We start from the raw sequence: 19847 nt of genomic DNA, 5'->3' as shown, positions 1-19847 counted from the left end.
AGGAGTCAGGACAGAAGTCATTTAGTCCAAACCCCTGCCTGAGAGGCTCATCCCTATCCAAACCATCCCATACAATTCCACTGTCCAACCTCTTAGGAAAACCACGCTGTCCCATGCTTCCGCTTCCTAAAGACCCTCAGGTTCTGTGGCCAGGGTTTCCAAGATCTGCAAAGCCTCTGGAAGTGTTTAGCCATGCTTAAACTACTGTGCCAGCTTCAGTAATTCATATGCAGACAACACTTCCACTTCCCCTGTTCACCAAAACCGCTTGCTCTTGGAATGGGCAGGAAATTATGAAATTCATTCTGGCATAACAGGGAGCAGTTAGCCCCCCTCCAACCTGGTGCAGATGTCAGTGGGCATCACCAGTGTGACATACAGGCTACAAGTGCCTACCGTGGAGGAGTCTGAATATGTTACCACGTTCAGGATTGTTTCCATATATTCACAGAGCGACACTGCTGAGCAGACAGGGCAAGTTACTGCTTGAATCTAGCCTAGTGAGTCTCCTCCGCAGAACACATCCTCTACCTAAGAGGTACACTTCAGCCCTGTCATTAACAGGCACTAGTATCTTTGTAACCTGCTGCAGTATCCCCTTTTCCACAGCAAGAGATCAAGCAGTGTACTGCACTGCTTCTCCAGGATGGAGTTCAGTGTCATCATCCCCATTTCACAGATAGGGAGACTGGGGCATAGTGCTGAAGTCACTTCCCTGAAGCCACAGGATAACTTTGTGGTCCAGACTCTAGGTCTCTCAGCTCTCATTTCTCCTACTTCACCACCAGACAGGATTCAGATCAGGAGTCCCCCAGGACACTGACTCACACAGCTCGGACCGGAAAGGGTCATTTAAACCAGAGGCACGCTGGGTGGACCGTGTGAGGGCAGGGGTCTGTGTGGAGGTCTGCTCTAGGCACGGTGTGGTGAAAGCTTTCTCTCAGCTCTAGCCCACTCATCCCACTCCAGGAAACACAGGTCTAGGGTGCGTGACTTGTGCTGTGAATAGACTCTTGCAGGTTGACAGGAGCAAGTCATCTGTGACCATTTGACAGGAGCCCTTGTGTTTGCCTCTGGGCCACACTGGACAGTGAGAGCAGATTTTTACTTTGCTACAGTTACCCCGGTTTGAAAAACTGACTTCAGGAACACACATATGAAAACCAGCTGGAGCCCTCCACCCCTATGCAGAACACTGGCTTAACAGGAAACGCCGTGTTATGATTCTGTAACATGTGGACCACCATCTCCAACACCAGGTGGGCACCAAGGAGCAGGGCTGGAGAGGACCCTGACAGGGCCAAGACACACAGAACCCTTAGGGCATCAGGGTTTATTTTTCCAGGCCATAAAGTGCCTCCGAGTCAGGGTGGTGCTCTGGCCCATCCCTATGCAATGCTGTGATCCATGATGGTAAGTTCATGGCCATACCCAGACCCAGGAACTTCTGAAGGGGATTGAAACCCAGGAGGCATCACTGCTGAGTAACAGTGGGGTGGACGTCAGGGTCTCCAGAGGTGAAGCAACTCTGCCTATGGTTGAAAACACTTCAGATCTCACAGCCCAATAGCAAACCTCCCTCCCACCCTTCGCAGGGTCTGCACCTAGCAGGGTCCTTGTTGAGATCTGGAGGCACTCCAGAGACTTCCATGTTCCTCGGAGACCCAGCATATACAAAGCACATGGAGATCTGTCCTGAGGTAACTGCATAGGGCACAAGGCTTTCCTGGTTGATCCCACAAAGGATGATGCAGCCTCTTAATACACCCTAACCTTGATGTGTGCAGGGAAAGGGTGTAGGGGTGCATTCCATGATGCACATAGGATGCTTTTGTTCAACCCTTGGCTGAAAGGTGCCAAAGGAAGGTTGGATATTACCTTGACCTCAAACAGTCATACAGAAAGTGACAATCTATGATGGTGGAGGAAAAGAAACTCCAATGAAGCAAGTTTAGAATGGTCTCAATGAGTTTAAGAGAGGGGTACCGGACATTATTTAGGGATAGACCAGGTTTTGCTTTCTTACAGCAATATAGAGCTGCACCTCTGTGCCCTCATGAGTGGGTGCGACAGGTCAGGAGCCTCCAGCCTACTCTCCTCGTGAATCAGTACACACTATTTTTTCATGAGAGAACAAGCCAGGCTAGAAAGCTGCTCACTATCTCAGGGTGTTGTTGTTTTCATAGGAGACACAGGAACAGGACCCAGGGAACACTCATATTATTTAGCAAGGTTTCCAGATGTAGCTCTGAATGCATGAGAAAAGCAAATCTTCTGAGAGAACAAGAGCTATCTTTACACAAAGCCAAATTCCATACTCCTTAATCATATAAATTCCCCTTTTAAGTCTATAGGAGATTTGTTGCACTGAAGCCTCCAGTCCAGAGCAGGACAGCAAGTTGGGGGTGTCCAACCAGGGCAATCTCATCTGCAGGGCCTGTGTTTTCTTGCTTAATTGACAAATCACACCCTCCATAAATAACTAAAGCCACTATGGGCTTAGATAGTCCTCCTGGGTCTGTCAGGAGATATGCTGCAGCTTCCTTGCCAGGAAATCTCAGGCAATTTACAGTCTAAGTAGCCTTTCGCACTGTATATCCCAACCCCTGTCTGTAAATGCTGGAGGCATTTGCAGTCATGACCGATCCATGTGAAGTTTTGACGTTTTACACCCAGAATTGAACTGAATTAGGTTACATGAGCAACGCTGAGCATTTGCAAGGAGGTAGCTGAGAAAATTGGTAGCGCTCACAGAGGTGTCAGGAGAAGGCCGTGCGAAAGGGAATAGAGGCTACTGATTAGTTTCATTATGAAACGGAGGCTACCAGGCGCACCAGCATCAGAGCACTTGCAGAGTTGGCTACAGAAAGCCCCTACGTCTTACAAAGTGCCAAGTCATCTGGCCAAGCCGTGCAGGATGAGAGGGCAGGAGAGGTGAAAGTCTAAGCAAAGAGCAAGGCTAAGCTGCAAAAGTGACAGAAGATGAGAGGAGGGATGTGCAAGTGAGTAGGAAACTGGGCGAGGGAAGCAGCAAGATGGAAACTAGAGGGCTTCAGAAGAGGTAGATGTAGCGGTAGGAGAGAAATAAGAACTTAACAAGGAGAGCCAGAGGCCAAGGAGGAGAGCTGTACAGCATGTCAGGACAGCGATGTTTCTATGAAGATGTGTGGGAGTCTCAGGGCTGCTGCAGGTCAGGTCTGGGGTGCACTGACAAGGCTGTGGGGAGAGGCCAGACTGTAACTACCTGCTCTGCACCCAACCCCAGTCAAGGCAAGAAAGGCCCTTGCAAAACACTAAACTCTGATAAAACCCACCAAGGAGGAATGTCCTAAAAATCAGTGGATAAGCTAAGAGTCAAAGCCTGAGTAACATGCTCCTAGCGTGAATGGCAGGAAGGAGTCAGGACAGAGTCTGCTTCTGTGCATTTGCCTTGCTTCTCCATCTGCCCAGGGTGGTCACAGGGCGGGGAACAAAGATGGAAATGCACAAGGATGAGCCAACCTATTGATGCTAAGAGCTGTAATCTCAGCCTCCCTCCCTCCTGCTTACAAACTTTGCAGCCCACAACACAAACACACACAGCCACCTCCCTCCATCAACAGCTTCCCAAGTGCCCCGAGTACCTGATCTTTCAGCGTCCTGGCCATTACATCCATGGGACTCACAGGAACCACCAGGTCAAAATGTACATCTCTCCAGCCCACGCACAGTCTCCAGGGAGGTCTAGCCTTCAGCCTTTCCCAGAACTTGGCCACGAGCACAGGCTCCACAGGAACAGCCCTTGCTCCAAGCACATGACCATGCTGCCTTAACTGCAAATCTAAAACACATTTTTTGGCCACTAGCCAGCCAGAACAGGGAAGGTCTTTTGCAGATGCTTTATATTAGGGGGCTCCATCAGTGGGACCATTCCCAGTTATATATACTGGTCCCAGCTGCTTTGGAAAATACATCATGTAGAATTCGGTTTACACCCAACCCAAACGCGAGATCCAAGCTGATTTGCAGCAAAGTGGAAACACGACTGCCTGTAACTTGGCAACAGGACACAGTATTTTCACAGTCCAGATGGGAAAGAAGGGCAGTCAGGGCACAAGCAGAGGCATTCCCCTTGAGCACCAGCAGGAAATCCTTTTCATAACATGGGGATTCCTGTCTGGGTTTAGGTTATTTATTACAGAGCTTCAGGAAGTTAGGGTTCCTATGCCTCCTATGAAGGGTAGCTACACTCACATGGCCAGTCATGTCTTACTGCTCAACCATAACTGTGCTCAACAGCCCCCATTGACTCCCAGGTCCCCCTGGTGTCACTGCAAAGCCACAATGGGTGGGGATCCAGCTCCGTCAGGGACTGCTGCTTCCATGCACAGCCTTCTGCACTCTCCGGGGCTGATACAGCGGACAGGGCTTGGCTCAGGAGAACCCCTGATAAAATGCCTTCAGGTGAGGCAACCAACGTCAGAATGAAACTGAAAGAGCTTGGCACATTTACCCCAGCAGAACACAGCCAAAAGGGGGCATTGGCATCTATAACTATAGCCATAGTTGTGGAGAGGGCTGCAATAGTACAGGTCTCCAACAAGCCTGAGCTGACAGTTCTCCCCTGCCTGGAGTGCAAGGGTTCTGCATAGTTCCCTGATGAGTCCAGGGTACATTCATATTCTTTCTCTGCGCTGGACGTGGTGGGGGCTATCCCCAGGTTACAGATGGAAAAAACGAGGCACAGAGCAAGGACTTACTCCTGCTTGCACAGTCAGGTTCTGTACCCACGGTGCCTTCCTCCCAGTCCCTTCCCCTGTGCTTCCTTGGGATGCATTCTGATGGGGGGCTGGGATGGGAGTAAGGGCCTAAGGCTAAGGACAGAAGTTACACATAAACGGCTTTTAGTGATCAGAAACTGGTTTAAAACTGTAACAGAACAGAAGTTCAGTGCACATAAACCAGTTTCAAAATAGCTGAAACTGGTTTAAGACAAACCTGGCTGAATGTAGTGTTAGACTTAAGTGATTTGGGTCAAACCAGTTTATGCAACTTCTGTCCTGGACCCCTTCCTCGTTTAAGTTAAATCAGAGTCCCTCAGAATCCCAGAATGCTTTTCAGCCCTGGGTTGGGCGGGGCTGTCTGCTCCAGAGAGCAGGGCTGGCCCCACCCCTCTCCTCTCTAGCCCAACCACTATCACTGCTCTGCCTGGCTGAGAAGGGTGTGGGGGACTGCAGACACAGTAGTGTCTTCTTGGCTTCTCCCTGCCTCCCTCCCCCTTCACTGCTCAAGCAGGGATCACCCCATCCCTCCCTCCCCTCTCCTACAGCACAGACCCCAGGGCTCAGGCCCTAGCTGGCACCTGGTCATGGTCACGTCACCCCCATGCTAGGTATGCTGAGAGTTGTGTGCGCGCCCAATTTCACTGTGACAAAGGCAGACAGAACTGTGTCCACTTAGGGATTTTTGCAGCTAATCAACAGATAGCTGGTAACGTCCCTCCTTCCTTCTTTGGAAAAAGCCTTTAAGAAGACCTTGAACTAATGACAGATGCTTTTTTCTTGATGGGTTGAAAAGCTTTGTGTTATCAGCCCCCTGCTGGCTCCCTCACCTGTCAGTTTACTGCAGACAGTATGAAGAAGCGGGGAGAGGGAGATTGAATGGCTCACTATCATCAACAGATGCATGCACTGCACCCAAGCAGTCCTCCCCACCACCCCCTTGCCTCAGAGTGCTAGCTGGGGGCCGGGGTCCGACAATACTCCCACCCCTTGAGCAGCAAGCCCCTGGAAAGAGCCTGGCGAGGGCTGCTTCCTCCTCCCCATCCAGGCACACCTGAGATGGGGACTGTGTATGCCAGGGTGGGGGTTTAAACTCATCCCCAATCAGAGGGTCCTGGCTATGCCCCACCACTCAGCAATGTGCAAGGGAAGGGAGGGTTGTTCTAACACACCACCCCTCCCCTCCCCTCCCCCGCCACCTTCTAGCCTGAGCCACCGCAGGCATGTGCCTGCATTTCTTGATTCAAAAGTGAATGTCTATCCACTTGCAAATCGGCTCAAGCTTTGCAGGTTAGACTAGCCTGCAAAGGTTGAATCAATTCAGGCCCAGGCTTTTTGAATGTCTGTCCTTAGGCACAAGGGGGGAAGGTGCTGAGTCCTTCTGCCCAGAGCTGTAAAAGTGGCACCCCACCCTGTCTGTAGAACACATCCAGACACAATCCCTCAGCTTGCCAGCAAATCTGTTCCTACCACTGGGGATGCAATAAGTGTTTAGCTCAGGCACCAGGCCTCAAAAAAGACACAGAGGGGTCTGTTCCAAGGGAAAGGGCTGGGCTCTGGTCCCGGAGGAGGCTTTGCAGGATTTCCCCATGCTCTCAGGAACATGTAAACAATGAATAGATAATTGGGGATAATTAAGCCAGTTGCAACCCCCCCCCCTTCCCCCCGCAAGGGAAGGGGAACTTCTCATGTGATCACACACAGGTGAATGAACTGACACTCCAGTCAAACCCCAGCCAGCTCCTCTGCCGAACAGCCTTTGCTTTCACTCAGCCACCTCCATGTTAGGAGCATTGCAAGGGGCTTCCTGCAGCTGAACCCAATGTTCTGTTAAGTGCTGGCACATCAGAATCGCCGGGGCAAAGCCGAGAGTCCATTCACCCAGGAGCATCCATGATGCCGTGCTTCAGCTCTGACTCTTCTGCTGAGCAGAGATGGCTTGTAACAAAGAGAACTGATACCCAGCGGGGACTCTGAAGGCCCCATGCTCCCTTGGGGCCTACATGAGATTTTGTGCCCATCTCCTCAGAGGGAGGAAAATGCACCAGCCTGCTGAGCAACAGGATGAGCTCCTCTGCTTTACCACTCCCTTCAACAAGGTGGTCCATGTCGCAAGATTGATGCTTTCCTGCTGGGGACACCAGGAGACAGAGTTATGAACACATTTCAGAGCCAGCAGGAGGGCGCTGCACATGCTCTTATTTGTTAGTGGATGAAAGCGGATTTGAAAGTGGATTTATCGTCAGATCTTGGGAAGACAAACATCACTAGAACACTGCACCCGCACCTCCAGCATCCACCTGATTTCCAGCATTCAGTTACACAGACATCTTTTAAGTTGGAAGTCCCCCAGTATGTACGCTGTGAGGGCACACATGCCTTCCAGCGGCTTCCATGTGTTACCTTCTCTGTTCCAGAAAGCTTGCTCCCAAGGCTGCACCTTGAATGCTAAACTGATGGGAAGAAGATGTGCTAACAGCTCGAAAGGAAATACGAATGTGGAACGTGAGTCACACTGTGCAACAGGGTAAGTTCATACGTGGTTTTCTTTCTTAGGCCACTTACTGCTCATATCTCATCTTGATTCACTATCTGTGGGTATCAGCTCTCAGCCCAGTTCACCAATGGTACCTAGAGCCTTTCAGCCCCCATTTCCTCCTCTCACACCAAACCTCAAACCTATGTACCATACACGAGAGAAACTTCCAGTTCCTACTTCAAAAGAAAAATGCTGTTGTGACATGAACTGAAAAAGCAAATGCATAGTGTCCAAAACATACTGGCTAGACGTTCTCCAAGAGAAGGACAGTCCCTAAATGAGAGAGAGCCATGGCCTGCAACTGGGAACCAAAGTCTACTTATTGTCTACACATGTTGACACCACGGGCATTTATACACATGCTCTGGGAGTGTGTGTGTGGGTACTTTAATTAGCATGGCTCTGAGAACTGCCCTAATTAAAGTGCCTGAAGTGTCATATGTATCAGTGTCCCTGCACTGAAAAATGGTGTTGGGGTACTTTAACTAACATTGAACAAACTTTAATTAAAGCACCCCTACTATCATTTTCAATGCAGGGATGCTGATACACATGACACTGGTGTCTGCTGGAGCACGGTAATTACCACACTCCAGCAGACTCAATTAATTGAGTCTGCTTCAATGCATTGTAATTACAGCACATCAGAGCAGCCTCCCTGCATATGTATAGGAGCCCCATGGTGTGAAGTCAATGAAGTCCACACCACTGAGGTCCACCTCTCCTAGGACATGCATACATGAAGTAAGGGTCTACGGCTTCCCAAAAAGAGAACACTGCACAGCAGCCGTCTGCCCTGGCACTCTGCCAGGAGTGGAGTTTGTTAGCCTCCCAGGCTGGCTTCATCCTTTTCAGTGGAGACTTCCAGAAGAAGCGCGTAGCTAGGGGAGGGGGTAAGATGGGTACACTGATGAGCTGGACCTTTGAAATGGGTGGATTATGTTGCTAGAAGGGATTCTGTTAAGGCTCCTTAAGGTCCATTAGGCTTTTAGAAGAGCAAGCCACCCACAACTCTGAAGACAAGCTGCTTGCCTACACTTCACACCTTCTGCTAACAGAAATCATGCAACAGATAGCAGCCGCTTCGGAGAAAGCCACAAGAACAGGTCCCTACCCAGGCAGCTGCAGCCACCAAGACAGCTGGGCCAAAAAGTTTTGCAGAACACCAGTCTTTAAGGGGCAAAAACTGTGGGCACATCTACACACACTTCCTGGGGGCTTCTCTGTGGCAACAGAAGCTTTTGTGTCACTCAGGGAGCTGGCACTGTTTTCAGGCTCAGTGAAAGAGTGCTGCTGCCACACTGGAGCTGGGAGCGTGCATGCACTAGCAGGTCTGATAGCAGAACCCGAGTTGTGCCACTGAGACTGTGCAATGGAGACAAGGCCTGGCACTCTGAGGGAACTCTGTGTACTTGAGTATACACTGGATTCCCAGCTCTTATGGAAATCTGGACCCAATTGTTGGGGAGCAAATTGCAAATCTGGCCTTGATCTCCTCTGAAAATCTGACCCCAAGTGCACTTGCGCCTTTAACTGTTTCTCCTCACTGTTATTTTCATCAGTGTGAGGCCATCAGCACTGAGGGCAGCTGCTGAAAACTGAAAGCCATAATGCTCTGCAGAGCTCCAAAGAAAAAGTGGTAAAATCTTGTCATTTTGCAATAGGCTAAGACAAGGGGTTTGCCTCACGGACAATGAACCCTTGCAAAGCACTCAGTGTTCCTGATGCCCAGTGGGGACCTCCTCCACCCCAAAGCCACACATTTCCTCTGCATTTCTCTGACGTGCATCCAAAGTCATAACTGGAACTAAGATGCCTGGGACTCATAATCCCCAGATTGCTGGGCCTGTATGTCCTGTCATTTCCCCCCTCCTTGCCTTTCTAGACTTCAAGCTCTTTGGAGTATGGTCCATTTCTTTCCATGCACGTACAGCTCTTGCATTTATTACAGGCTGATTCTGCCCTGGTTCTGCAGATGTTACAGTAACAATCATTCTGTAGGTTTCTGGAAGTGCAAGATAGCAGCGATCTCTACAATTCTGGCCCAATGACCTAAGCCATTCGACACCCTGCCTATGCTGCAGTCCTCAGTTCCACAGCTAGCTCTTTCCCTGTAACCAGAGCCCAAGCACCTCTAATCTTGTCCTCAGCAAGGACATGAGGGACCTACACAGTCACTCTGCACTTCTGCCTGTCACCTCCAAGCTCCATCACAGAGCACTGGTATCCCCATTGGAGCGGGGAACAAAGGGATGAAGAGGGGAGGTGACGGTGGCTAAGTCGGGACTGGAGCCAAGGAGCATCCTCAGGTCAAGTGCTGAGCTCTAACCCCAAATGCTGGGCTGGAGCCATTCATGCACCATGGGGAGAAATCAACCATAGCCCGATACAGGCTCCTCCAATAACACTCAGTCACCTCCTCTGAGATCTGCCCAGCTGAGCCATCCTGGCACTACTTGGTTGCCATCTTATCCTTCCTCCCCATTGGGCAGGTGGAAGGGGCAACAGGACCACCATGGAATAGGCAGGCAGGAAGCAGCTTGGGGTGCACAAAGGGACAGATAGATGAGGTTTCCCTGTGGGGAAGGGTCCAGCCCAGAACCTTCCTGCAAGCGACCACCCAAAACCTCTTCATCATGGAAACAGCATGAGTCAGAGGCTGTGTGCAGAAATGGTTCCCAGCAGTAGGGTGTTTGCACACCACTGGTGAGCAGCCGAGGAAACCCCAGAAGCATCGGGACCCGCTCTGGCTTTGTGCTTCTAAACCTTCATCTAAGGTACCACATGCTGCAGTTAACCACTTAGATGCTAATACAAATACCTTGTTTTGTCGTGCCCCCCCCCGATACAAGTAAAGAGCTGAAAACCCTGAAGAAGCGTGCAGCAGCTGAGACAAAGTCTCAAGGCAAAAAGAAAGCCCTTCTCAAAGCTGGACAGGCAATGCCCCTGTGAATGGTGGATGCCATCTGCTTGATCAAAGCCTCACATAGCACATCCTGCAGGGCAGGGCAGGCCAGGCAGCTTGGTGGCAAGCAGATGCATGGGGAATCCAATGCTGCATAGGGACTTCAGCAGGCCAGACCAGGTTCCCTCCTCTCTTAGTGCTTTCCTGGCCCCCATCCAGAGCACGGTGATGCTTGATGCTGGCACGCACTGCCTGATCCTAGCAAAGTGCCTTTGCAGGCTCCCTGCCTCAGGCAGCTCCTTCCTCTCTCTCCCCTCCACTTCACCTGCAAATGCAACCTGAGCAGCAGCAGGGCTTCTGCCAGCACATTCCCTTGCCCTGAACACTGGGCCCAATCCTGTCTCTAAATACGGTTACCAACTCTGACTGGAGCTATTCCGGGAGATTGTTTTTTCCCCAACAAGACATAATGTCATTAATTGTACTGTACAACCCATTCACAACCTCTCAGGTTGTTTTCAATAGTCACCGGGAGATTGATGCCAATTCCAGTAGACTCCCGGGCAATCCAGGAGGGTTGGCAACCCTCTCTCTAAAAGGAGCAAGAGCAAGCCTCACTTCACCTCTTTCTGCAGCTGTAGCTGTCAGAGCAATTGCCCCATAATAATCCTCTCTCTGGAGTTTTCACTTCTCCCCCTTTTGAGGCATAACACCCAGTACAGTCCTACCACAGGGAAGTTCCTATCCATCTCCACAGCTTGGCTCATAGGCAGCTTCACCTCCATCATGCAGGCAGGACCTCCTTCTCTTGTGTCCACCCTGGAGAGCCCAGCATGACTTGAGGAGCCCTTGCTGGAGCTGTCAGGGAAGAACGAACCTGGATGGGTTTTTTGCTTTTAATAATGCCGGTTAGAGACAATATACAGAACTGCAGTGGTGGGGAGGAAGGTGACATGAGACAAATAACTGGTTCCTGGGGGTCATCAGTATCTTCTGCTCCCACCAACCTGCCAGGGAATCCAGAGAGCTCTATCACTCACTGGAACAGTGCCCTGGGTAGCAAAATAAACATGGTTTGGGGTATTTTTAGGGCTACCATTTGAGGCGGCTGAATTCTAAACAGCTCCATCCTGGAAAAGGAGGAAACAGAACTGGACACATACGTAATTCCCAAGTGACCTGCATTTTAATGTGATAGCTGCTGAGAACACTGAGGACTTGCTGATTGACTCAGTGGGAATGAAACTAGGCAATGGCCATGCAGAAAGAGAAGTGGGACAAGCTGCACCCTAAAGAGTCATGCTGCTCTCACTGTGCAGTTTCGAGTCACAAGCAACTGACAAAGGTTTCAAAGGTCGTTTTGTGCTAGCAGCCAATTCAAAGCTCACTGCACTGTAGCTCTAGCAGGCTACTGCTCAGGCCTGGCGCCCCCAAACACATCACATCACTGTGAACAGGAACACAGCACAGTTCTGTCCTGGAGCCTAGACCAGCCTGGCTCAGGTGTATTTTTTCCCCCAGAGCTTGCCGAGCCCATCCTGCCAAGGGCTGAGAGTCTAGTTCTATAATACGATGCTCAGACAAAATAATCCCTCCCTGAAGCAGGCAGGGAAGCCATGCCCAAAGCCAATCAGGCCTGATCCTGCATTCCTGGCTGATTCAGTGGGAATTTTGCCCAAATATGGAAGGAAGATTCAGATCCATTAGCACAAACAGAGGCCAAGACAGAAGGCTCAGGCTCTGCAAGACTCCAGGCTGCTCTCACTCATGCAGATGAATTTCCCATTACAGTGGACAGCATCTGCCCTTCAGGAAAAGAAGGGTGCAGCTAGGTCTTCATTAGCTCAGGGCAAAGCCCCGTGGGCTCCTGTGGGCAGGGACTGCAGCTGGTAAAGCAGAACACATACATTGCAGCATAAGCAGCACTAACGCAGGAGTCGCTACCCAGTTTTATTAGCTGGATAATTGCTACGCTGTAGTCTCCTGTATTTATTGCCCTTCCTCCTCCCAGCACCCAGGCAAGAAGGATTGAAAAACAAGCTGCCTAGGAGCTGAGTGCTCCCTGTGCCTGCAACCTACATCAGCTGTGGGGTCTGAGATGTTCTCCTGAGCTGGTGCTGCCCCTGGCAGTGAGGGTCACCAGGAACAATGTCCTGGGCCTGGCCATTTTGACATCCCAAAATGGCTGGTTTCTAATGGGTCACAAATGGCTTCTACATAAAGCTTGCTATTTCTTCCGTTAAACTGCAATAGGGCTGCGTCACTCTGGCTTAAAAGTGTAGAAGCTAAGGACAGCCATGATGCTAAATTCAGTAGGCAGAGTGATTTGTTGGCATTGCATGGGAAGGGAAGACCAACTTCAGAATTTGTCCCAGGCATGAAAGCAGCACCGCCCTGAAGAGGCACAGTACTGAGGCCGCTCTGTAGGACTCCACTTAGCTCCAGCTCCACAGAAGTGGAGGACGAGGCAGGGGAAGGAGACGGGCTGCACCACGTTCTCCCTTGGATCCTGAGCTCAGATGGAAGCAGTGCTGGCTAGCGCACCCTGAGGCTGTCATAGCTCAGGCTCTCTCCAGCCCCAGAAGCATGGAGGCATGGTGGCTCTTGTCAAGGTCCCCTTTCACTACACCTTTCCTAGCAGCAGTGAAAGATCAGCCAGGCTCATTTCTCCCCTCACCCTGATCCCAATTCAGGTCTTTCCAGTTTGCCTGGGGATAAAGTAAAAACTGGGACACTTGAGACCCATGGCTTTTGTTCAAATTCCAGATGAGAGTCTTATTACAAAGCTGCTCAGGGTCCACAAAAGACTCAGCACAGATTTTAGGCTGCAACAAACCACATTCTGCGACGTTCCTCATTCCTTTTCCCTCTCTCTAATCCCTGTGTCTGACCAGTCTCCACCTACCACCTACCTGCCGGCATCATCACAAAGCATTTGCTACAGAAAAGTTCCAAACAGAGGCAGAGAACTTCACAGCCCAACACCCCCCTGGTACTGGCGCTTTCCAGCCTCCTGCTGCCCGTGCAGGAAAGACCTCAGTGCCCAAACACAGGTCAGGCTCCAGATGGGAAGAAGCAGGGAGGTGAGGAGAAGAGTCAGGCATGGCTGCCATGGGTAAAGCAGCCCAACAACTTGCTATGGTTGCTCTGTAGCATGCTCACCTGCTAACAAACTCATGGTAAGGAACTTGCCTGGCCCTTGGAGGCTCGTGTTCAGTTTCATGCTTTTCTCCACTTGGCCTTGGCCAAGTCATTTGGCCTCTCCATCCCTCAGTTCCCCATCCAAGCCATGGAGATAATGTCTCTCCCCTGTTTCTCAGAGTGGGGTGGAAGGATAGCTTTACACATTGTGAGGAACACAGATCTCTGGTAACAAGAGCCACAGAAGTGCTATAAATACATGGATAAAGGGGGTCCTGGACTTAGGAAAAAGCAGCACCATTTACTGCAAGAATGAGGCTCGGGAGGGTAACAGCAGTGCCAGCTTCACAGTGCTCAAACCTGACGGGGCAAGCCAGCTCTGGGGGCCTGGGAGATGGTGGGTATGCTCACTCAGTCCTGCTGAACTGCTGATACAGGCACAAATGAACACCAGCTACAACATAGCACTAGCAGCAAGGTTCTCGACCTACCGGGCCAGAAACATCAGCTTATTTCACCAGGAGCCTTTGACTCTGTTGTCTGACCCTCACAGCCCACCCAACAACCACACCTGTATTGTCACCAATGACACTGGCCCATCTGCATGAGCAAGTTGTGGACCTATTTAGGGAACAATAAAAAATTATAGCATAAGGGGAGCTTGGTCAACTCTCCATAACAGGACTCAGGCCCGGGTCTGTCTCTGGCTTTAACCTAACTGCAGTGAGCAAGTTGGGTACATCTATAGCACAACTTGCAGCACTGTTGTGTCCAAGTCCTCCTGACTTTGCTGTAACTAAAAAGTTAATATTTCAAAACAACCAAGTGGCTTAGGGCTGGATGTTTTTAAGGTATTAGGTGCCTAAATACATTTCAAAATCCAGCCCTTGGATCTTAGTGAAAGATTCAGGGGCTTTTGTGCCTGGCTCACTTTAAAAAAATGGGTCTTAGGAGCCTAACTTACTTAGGCAATTCAATAAAACTCCCCCTTATCCTAGATGGAGATGAAATCTTCTTTACCCGATCATTGAGTTCCAGCCTTCAAGAGCAAAAGCCAGCTACCTACCTGTGCTTTCTCTTCTGAGCAGGGCAATCTGTCTTGCTATGCTCAACTCTGGAGGGGGATATATGCACATCACAAAGCAATGCTGAGCCATGGAAACCATCTTCTGTGCTTCTCATCGTCAGTGGATTCTGCATGAACTGGTTCCACCCAAGAACAGTCCCAAACCAGAGGTTTTAGTTTGATTTACTAAAGTTCTGCTTCAGCCAACCCATGGCTAGAACAGCAAAGCCTTTCCAAAAATAAACCCATACAGATACGGAGCTGAAGCTGCCTGAGGACCCAATCCTGGATTCTTTTTGACAATCCAAAATTCCTTGTCATCTTAGTATCAGGTCCTAAAAACAAACGCATGTTCCCTTGCAGTTCCTAGATTACATACATCAGATATGCAGAAGACATGAACAACGAGGGAAAAGCAAGGAAAGTTCTCCAAAGCTACGGATAATAATAAATATAAAATAAAATGATTTATTCTTATGGATGCGGTTAGTTATATTTTTAAAAAGCCCTGTTCAACCACAGGGAAAAAAAACAACAATTAATTCAAACTAAATGCAGTACACCAAATAGTGCTGGTTCTCAGATAGACTTGATCAACGTCTCTTCAATGACTTTAAGGGTAACCAAGATCTAGGCCAGCTGACAACCTGTAGCCCAATACGCTCTTGCATGGATCTAATGGAAGGTGGTCCTGGTACACTCCAGCAAGATGTCGTGGTTCATTCAAAGTTATGGGCAACTAATTTCTCTAAAATCGCAACTGGCAAAACACGACCTTGCCTCTCTCAACACCTGCCCTGACAGGCTGATCTCAGCCATATCTCAGGAGTCTGCAAACGGCTGGGAAAACAGCTTGGGAGGGGCAGAAAACTCTGTGGCAACTGGGTTCTGATGGGGAAAAAAAAAAAAATCGTTCGGGCTTAAGTGCTTCCCTATACTGGCACTTTAGCACATAGATGCCACAATAATGTATGCAGGGGCAGATCCAGGGGGGTTGCACTGGTGTCCTGGTACCCCGCTTTGATTCCTGCTCCATCTAAAATTTAAAGCCAACTGCCTGGCAGTGGCAGCAGCATCTCTAGTCAGGCAGCGCTGAGGGAGTAAACTGACATCACCGCTCACTATAACTTGCTTGATTCTTTCTAAACTCTTCATTCCTCCGGTGTTAAGGACCCTCCCTCCTTTCACATGGTCTTTAACAGTACCACTACTGCAGCTCTCCTTCTTTTCTGCTGCTAGCAAAGCACCACCTACTTTTTGAAACTCTAGCTAAAAAACACAGACTGCGCTGTAGAAACATCAGCTCAGGTGGACATTAGCTCAAGGGCGGCAATCGCTTTCCAGGAAGCCTTGGAGGCGCCGTCCAGATGCTCTAGAAGGCTTGACTTGGCGTTAGGAATCTGGGAAGGAGACATGGAAGCGGGATGACTCCACGACTAAATGAAACACCAGCTTTGGACGATGCTCCCCTAGCTCGCTGGGCTCAGATCTTCCGGCCCTGGGCGCCCGCTCTCTGCGGCGAAAAGCCAGGCTTTCCAGAGAAAACTCCCCCCTGCGCCCCCTCCACAGAATCACAGAAAACGAAGGTGGGAAGGGACCTCAGGAGGTCAAGTCCAGTCTGCTCCACGCAGGACACCCCCACCTACCTCATCCCAGCCAAGCCTTGGTCTTAAACCCCTCCAAGGATGGAGATGCCACCAGCTCTCGGGGCAGCCTGGTCCACTGCTTCCCTGCCCTCCTAGGGAGCTTCTCCTAATCTCCATCCTCAGCTGCTCTGCAGGGCTGAGCTGGGCTTGGGGCAGGCTTTGCGCTCCCAGGGGTGCGTGCTGGGAGCTCGCACAGCCCCCGCGCAGGCCGGCGCCCAGAGGCGCCCCGGGCCCGGCCCCCTCACCTTGAAGCCGGGCGGCTGGCGCAGGTCGGTGGTGGGCAGGCACAGCAGCAGGATGCCCACGACGCCGGCCAGGCAGAGCAGCAGCAGCGCCGCCAGCACCCTCCGGGGCACCATGCCGGCCGCGCGCTGCCGCATCGGGGCTCTGCCCGGCTCCAGCCCCGGCCCCGGCTCCGGCTCCGGCTCCCGCCCAGGGGGCGGCGCAGGTGAGCGCGGGGCGGGGCCTCGGGCGCGGCCCCGCCCCCGCGGCCGGCTTCCGACGTGCGCCGTGGCGCGGGCCGGGTGCCACGTGCCGTGGTCGGTGGAGCGCCGCGGCCCTGAGGGGAAAGCCGGCGTCTTTCGTTAGCCCGGCGCAAACGGCCGGGAAAAGTCGTCTTTCTGCCTGTGTCCGTAGACCCACGCGGCTCAGCGCAAAGCGCGCTCTGCCAGAGGGCTTGCTGGCCTCTTCCCGTGGCCGCTCGCCCCGAAGTGCAGAGCCGCTTCAGCCGCCACGAGGTGACCCAGGGCCTGGTCACCCTTGGGCGCCATGAAGCGATTGCCGTCCCTCCTCCTCTAGTCCCTCGCTCAGGCACTTTGTATTTCCCTTATGGCTTGGCCATTTTTTTCTGCAAGCCCGGACATTTTCTGATAAAGTTAATAAGAAGGGGACTGATGTGCGTGTTTATTTGTGAGTATGATAATTTTGAGTTTCCAATACAATAATTGCATTTTTAAGACCCAGCAATGCTGCTGGGTGCTCACAGCTCAGGCTGGCTGAGGAGACCAGCCGCAGGGCCAGGGGGCTTAGGAGCCTGGGGTCACTTACTCCTTTCTGCCCCTTGCCCGGAGGTGCGACCCCGCCGGCAGTGCAACAGCACTGTCTTGGGCCGGCGCTCCCATCCCGCACTTGGGTAGCTTAGTGTCATGAGCAGGCAAGAGAAGGTCTAGGAGAGGGGCAGCCCAGCCACCTGGCTCTGCTGGGAGGCTCCTGGGCTTGGCCCATGGCTAGCAGCCCTTTGCAACCCTCAGGGGTGCTGGAAAGCAGAGCTCTGCCCGGGGGGGCACCTGTGCACTCCCCCCATGCACACAGCCTCTTCCTGCGCCAGGCAATGGCAAGAGCAGGGACCTGGTGCTGCCTCAGAGGCAGTAACAAGGAGGCAGAAGAGTAGGACGCTGCCCCTGGGAAGGGCAGAAAGCAGGAATGGGGGACAGAGACATAAGGGGAACTTGGGCTTAATGCCCCCAGAGCAAGGGTTAGGCCCCCTAGCATTAGAGGGGGCTGTTGGGTATGTGGCAGCTGAGGTCGAGGGACAACGTGGAACAGGGACAGGAGTGAAGGTCAAGTGAGTGTGCTGAGGGGGGACACCGAGCAGAGCACACCAGACAGTGCCCCGCAGCTCTCAAATGCGCCTGAGGAGCCAGTGGATGTTGCCTGGTGAAACTCTGCCTGGAGAGGTGAACGGACCAGGGATACAAAAACAGCCCCATTATCCCCAGGGTTCCTTCCGGCCAGGTCCTCCTCCTTGGGCAGACAGATCGTGAGCTTAGCCGGAGCCAGGAGGAGTTGGCCAGGAGGTCTTGGGGCCTGGGGCCGCGATGGGGAGTGCATAAATAAAAAGGTGTGGGGAGTAGTGCTCCTCAGCAGGAGGTTCTGGAGGAGGCAGCAAAGTGAAAAAAGGCAGGAGCATTTGATGCATATGGTTAACATGGGCTTAATGCCCACAGAGCAACAGTTAGTCCCCTCCTTACACCTTCCCATTACTAAGGGGGGCTACTAGATAGACATCAATTGATTTTGGGGGACAACCAAAGAGAAACAGAAACCGAAGAAGGGTCACAGGTTCAAAGCAAGTGCACCAGGGGGGAGGGCCACCAAGAAGAGTCCACCGGGCAGTACCCACTGACCCTCAAACGAGTCCAAGGAGACAGCGGACACCATCCAGTGAAACTCTGCCTGGAGACGTGAATGGATCAGGGACAGCAAAACAGCCCCACAGTCCCCACGGGTACTCCCAGCTAGAGCCTCCCTCCTTGTCAGGTAGATTGTGAGCTTGGCTAGGGCCAGGAGGAAGTTGACCAGGCTTTTTGATATGCCTTTGGAGAATCATGGGCCAACGCCCACCAAATAAAACTATAAGCTGCCCTTGGTGATAGGGGCTACTAAGGGCATATCATTGATTCCTTAGGACAAATGATAACAAAACAGGGATGGGAGTGAGAGACAGAGGTTTGTAACGAGTGCACCGAGGGGGGACATGGAGCATAGCACACCAAACAGTGCTCCCTGGCCCTCAAACGAGTCCAAGGAGACAGTGGACACTGCCCAGTGAAACTCTTCATGGAGACGTGAATGGATGAGGGACAGAAAAGCATCCCCACAGTCCCTAGGGGTTCTCCAAACCAGTCTTCTTCTTGGTCAGATAGATCACAAGCTTAGCCAGGGCCAGGAGCAGGTTGGCCAGGAGGTCCCAGGACTTGGTGGTACCATGGATGGGGACTACATAAATAGAAAGAGGTGGCAAAGTGAACAAAGGCAGGATCCATGCATCTGTACCTTCAGGCAGTGGGCTGGATGGGGCTCACAACGCCAGGAAATCGTTGAGGAGGGAGGCCAGACACAAGAGTCTGTCATAGTGAGCACAGAACAAAAGGTAACATGGGAAGGAGGGGGGGTCACAAGTGCACATGTGCAATGGATTGGTGGAAACTTTTACTAGATCAGATCTGGGCCACATTAATGTAGCACTGAGCCGCAGGTCATGAGCGCTCTGCTTGTGAAAAAACAATAAACCGTTAATGCTTTAAGAATGTTAACATAGCAGTAACCCCGAGGGCCTTCTAATGAAAACTGTTCTTGGGGTTTATTTAGGGGCAGTGTCTTTTCCTTCCTCCTTAATGAGGGAGCCTTATGTAGCTGCCAGAAGATGCCTCCGTTTTCTGTTCTAAACAATCTGATATATTTTCATTCAGTGCAGCCAAGACAAAGATACAGTCAAGTGGCTCTGACATCAGGAACTCAGAGAGTCTACGCACGTGCAGAGAGGGGGGAAAAAAGTCAAAATAATATGCAATGAAACATCAACAGAACTACAGAGCAAAAAGAGCCCCAATTTTACAACCCGGCTTCTCTCCTGGCTGAAAGGGTCAAGCAGCAATGTACCAAGTACTTACAGATTGTATCTAAGCCAGTCATTTTTTCCATGGCTCAAACTTACCCTGTTTCTCTGAACTGTCTGCGCTAAGCAGCTTGGGTCTATCAGGGTAGTAGTTTCATACACATCCATAAGCCAATCTAGGACTTTGAAACATGGGGTGTGAATGCCATGGTGCTTCATCACTTGTAACACAACACACATTTTCTTCCAGTTAAAAAGAAGCAAGAAGTTTCACTAATAAGTAGGGGACCAAAACTACAGTATCGCTTTAAGATTGAAGCAAAACATACAAAAAGAACTTGACTGAAGCATGCATTAATTTGCTATATCATATATTATGTATAAAAATACAACAAACCAGGCAAAATAATCCAAAGATGTTGTTTCATTAATCCTGAAGTCACTACAGTTAAG

General features: G+C 51.1%; 1 protein-coding gene across 2 annotated transcripts in view; it reads right to left on the bottom strand.

Annotated features, from left to right (window-relative positions):
• The window catches only part of ENTPD2 (ectonucleoside triphosphate diphosphohydrolase 2), a 31036-nt gene extending 14545 nt beyond the window's left edge, over positions 1–16491 (bottom strand). The window contains exon 1 of one of the 2 annotated variants that reach the window (XM_090022754.1): positions 16303–16491. In XM_090022754.1, coding sequence (XP_089878880.1) covers positions 16303–16437 — 135 coding nt within the window. In that variant the 5' untranslated portion in view covers positions 16438–16491. Of the gene's footprint in view, positions 1–3623; positions 3747–16302 lie in introns of those variants that run through there. The other variant, XM_090022755.1, reaches the window with a different exon arrangement.
• Positions 16492–19847: the final 3356 nt, after the last annotated feature.

This window comes from Crocodylus siamensis, chromosome 11, assembly GCF_052110815.1.
Source record: "Crocodylus siamensis isolate JL-2025a chromosome 11, ASM5211081v1, whole genome shotgun sequence".
NCBI classification, from domain to species: Eukaryota; Metazoa; Chordata; order Crocodylia; family Crocodylidae; genus Crocodylus; species Crocodylus siamensis.
The sequence above is the reverse complement of the archived record's forward strand: the minus strand, read 5'-3'. Positions and strand labels throughout refer to the sequence as shown.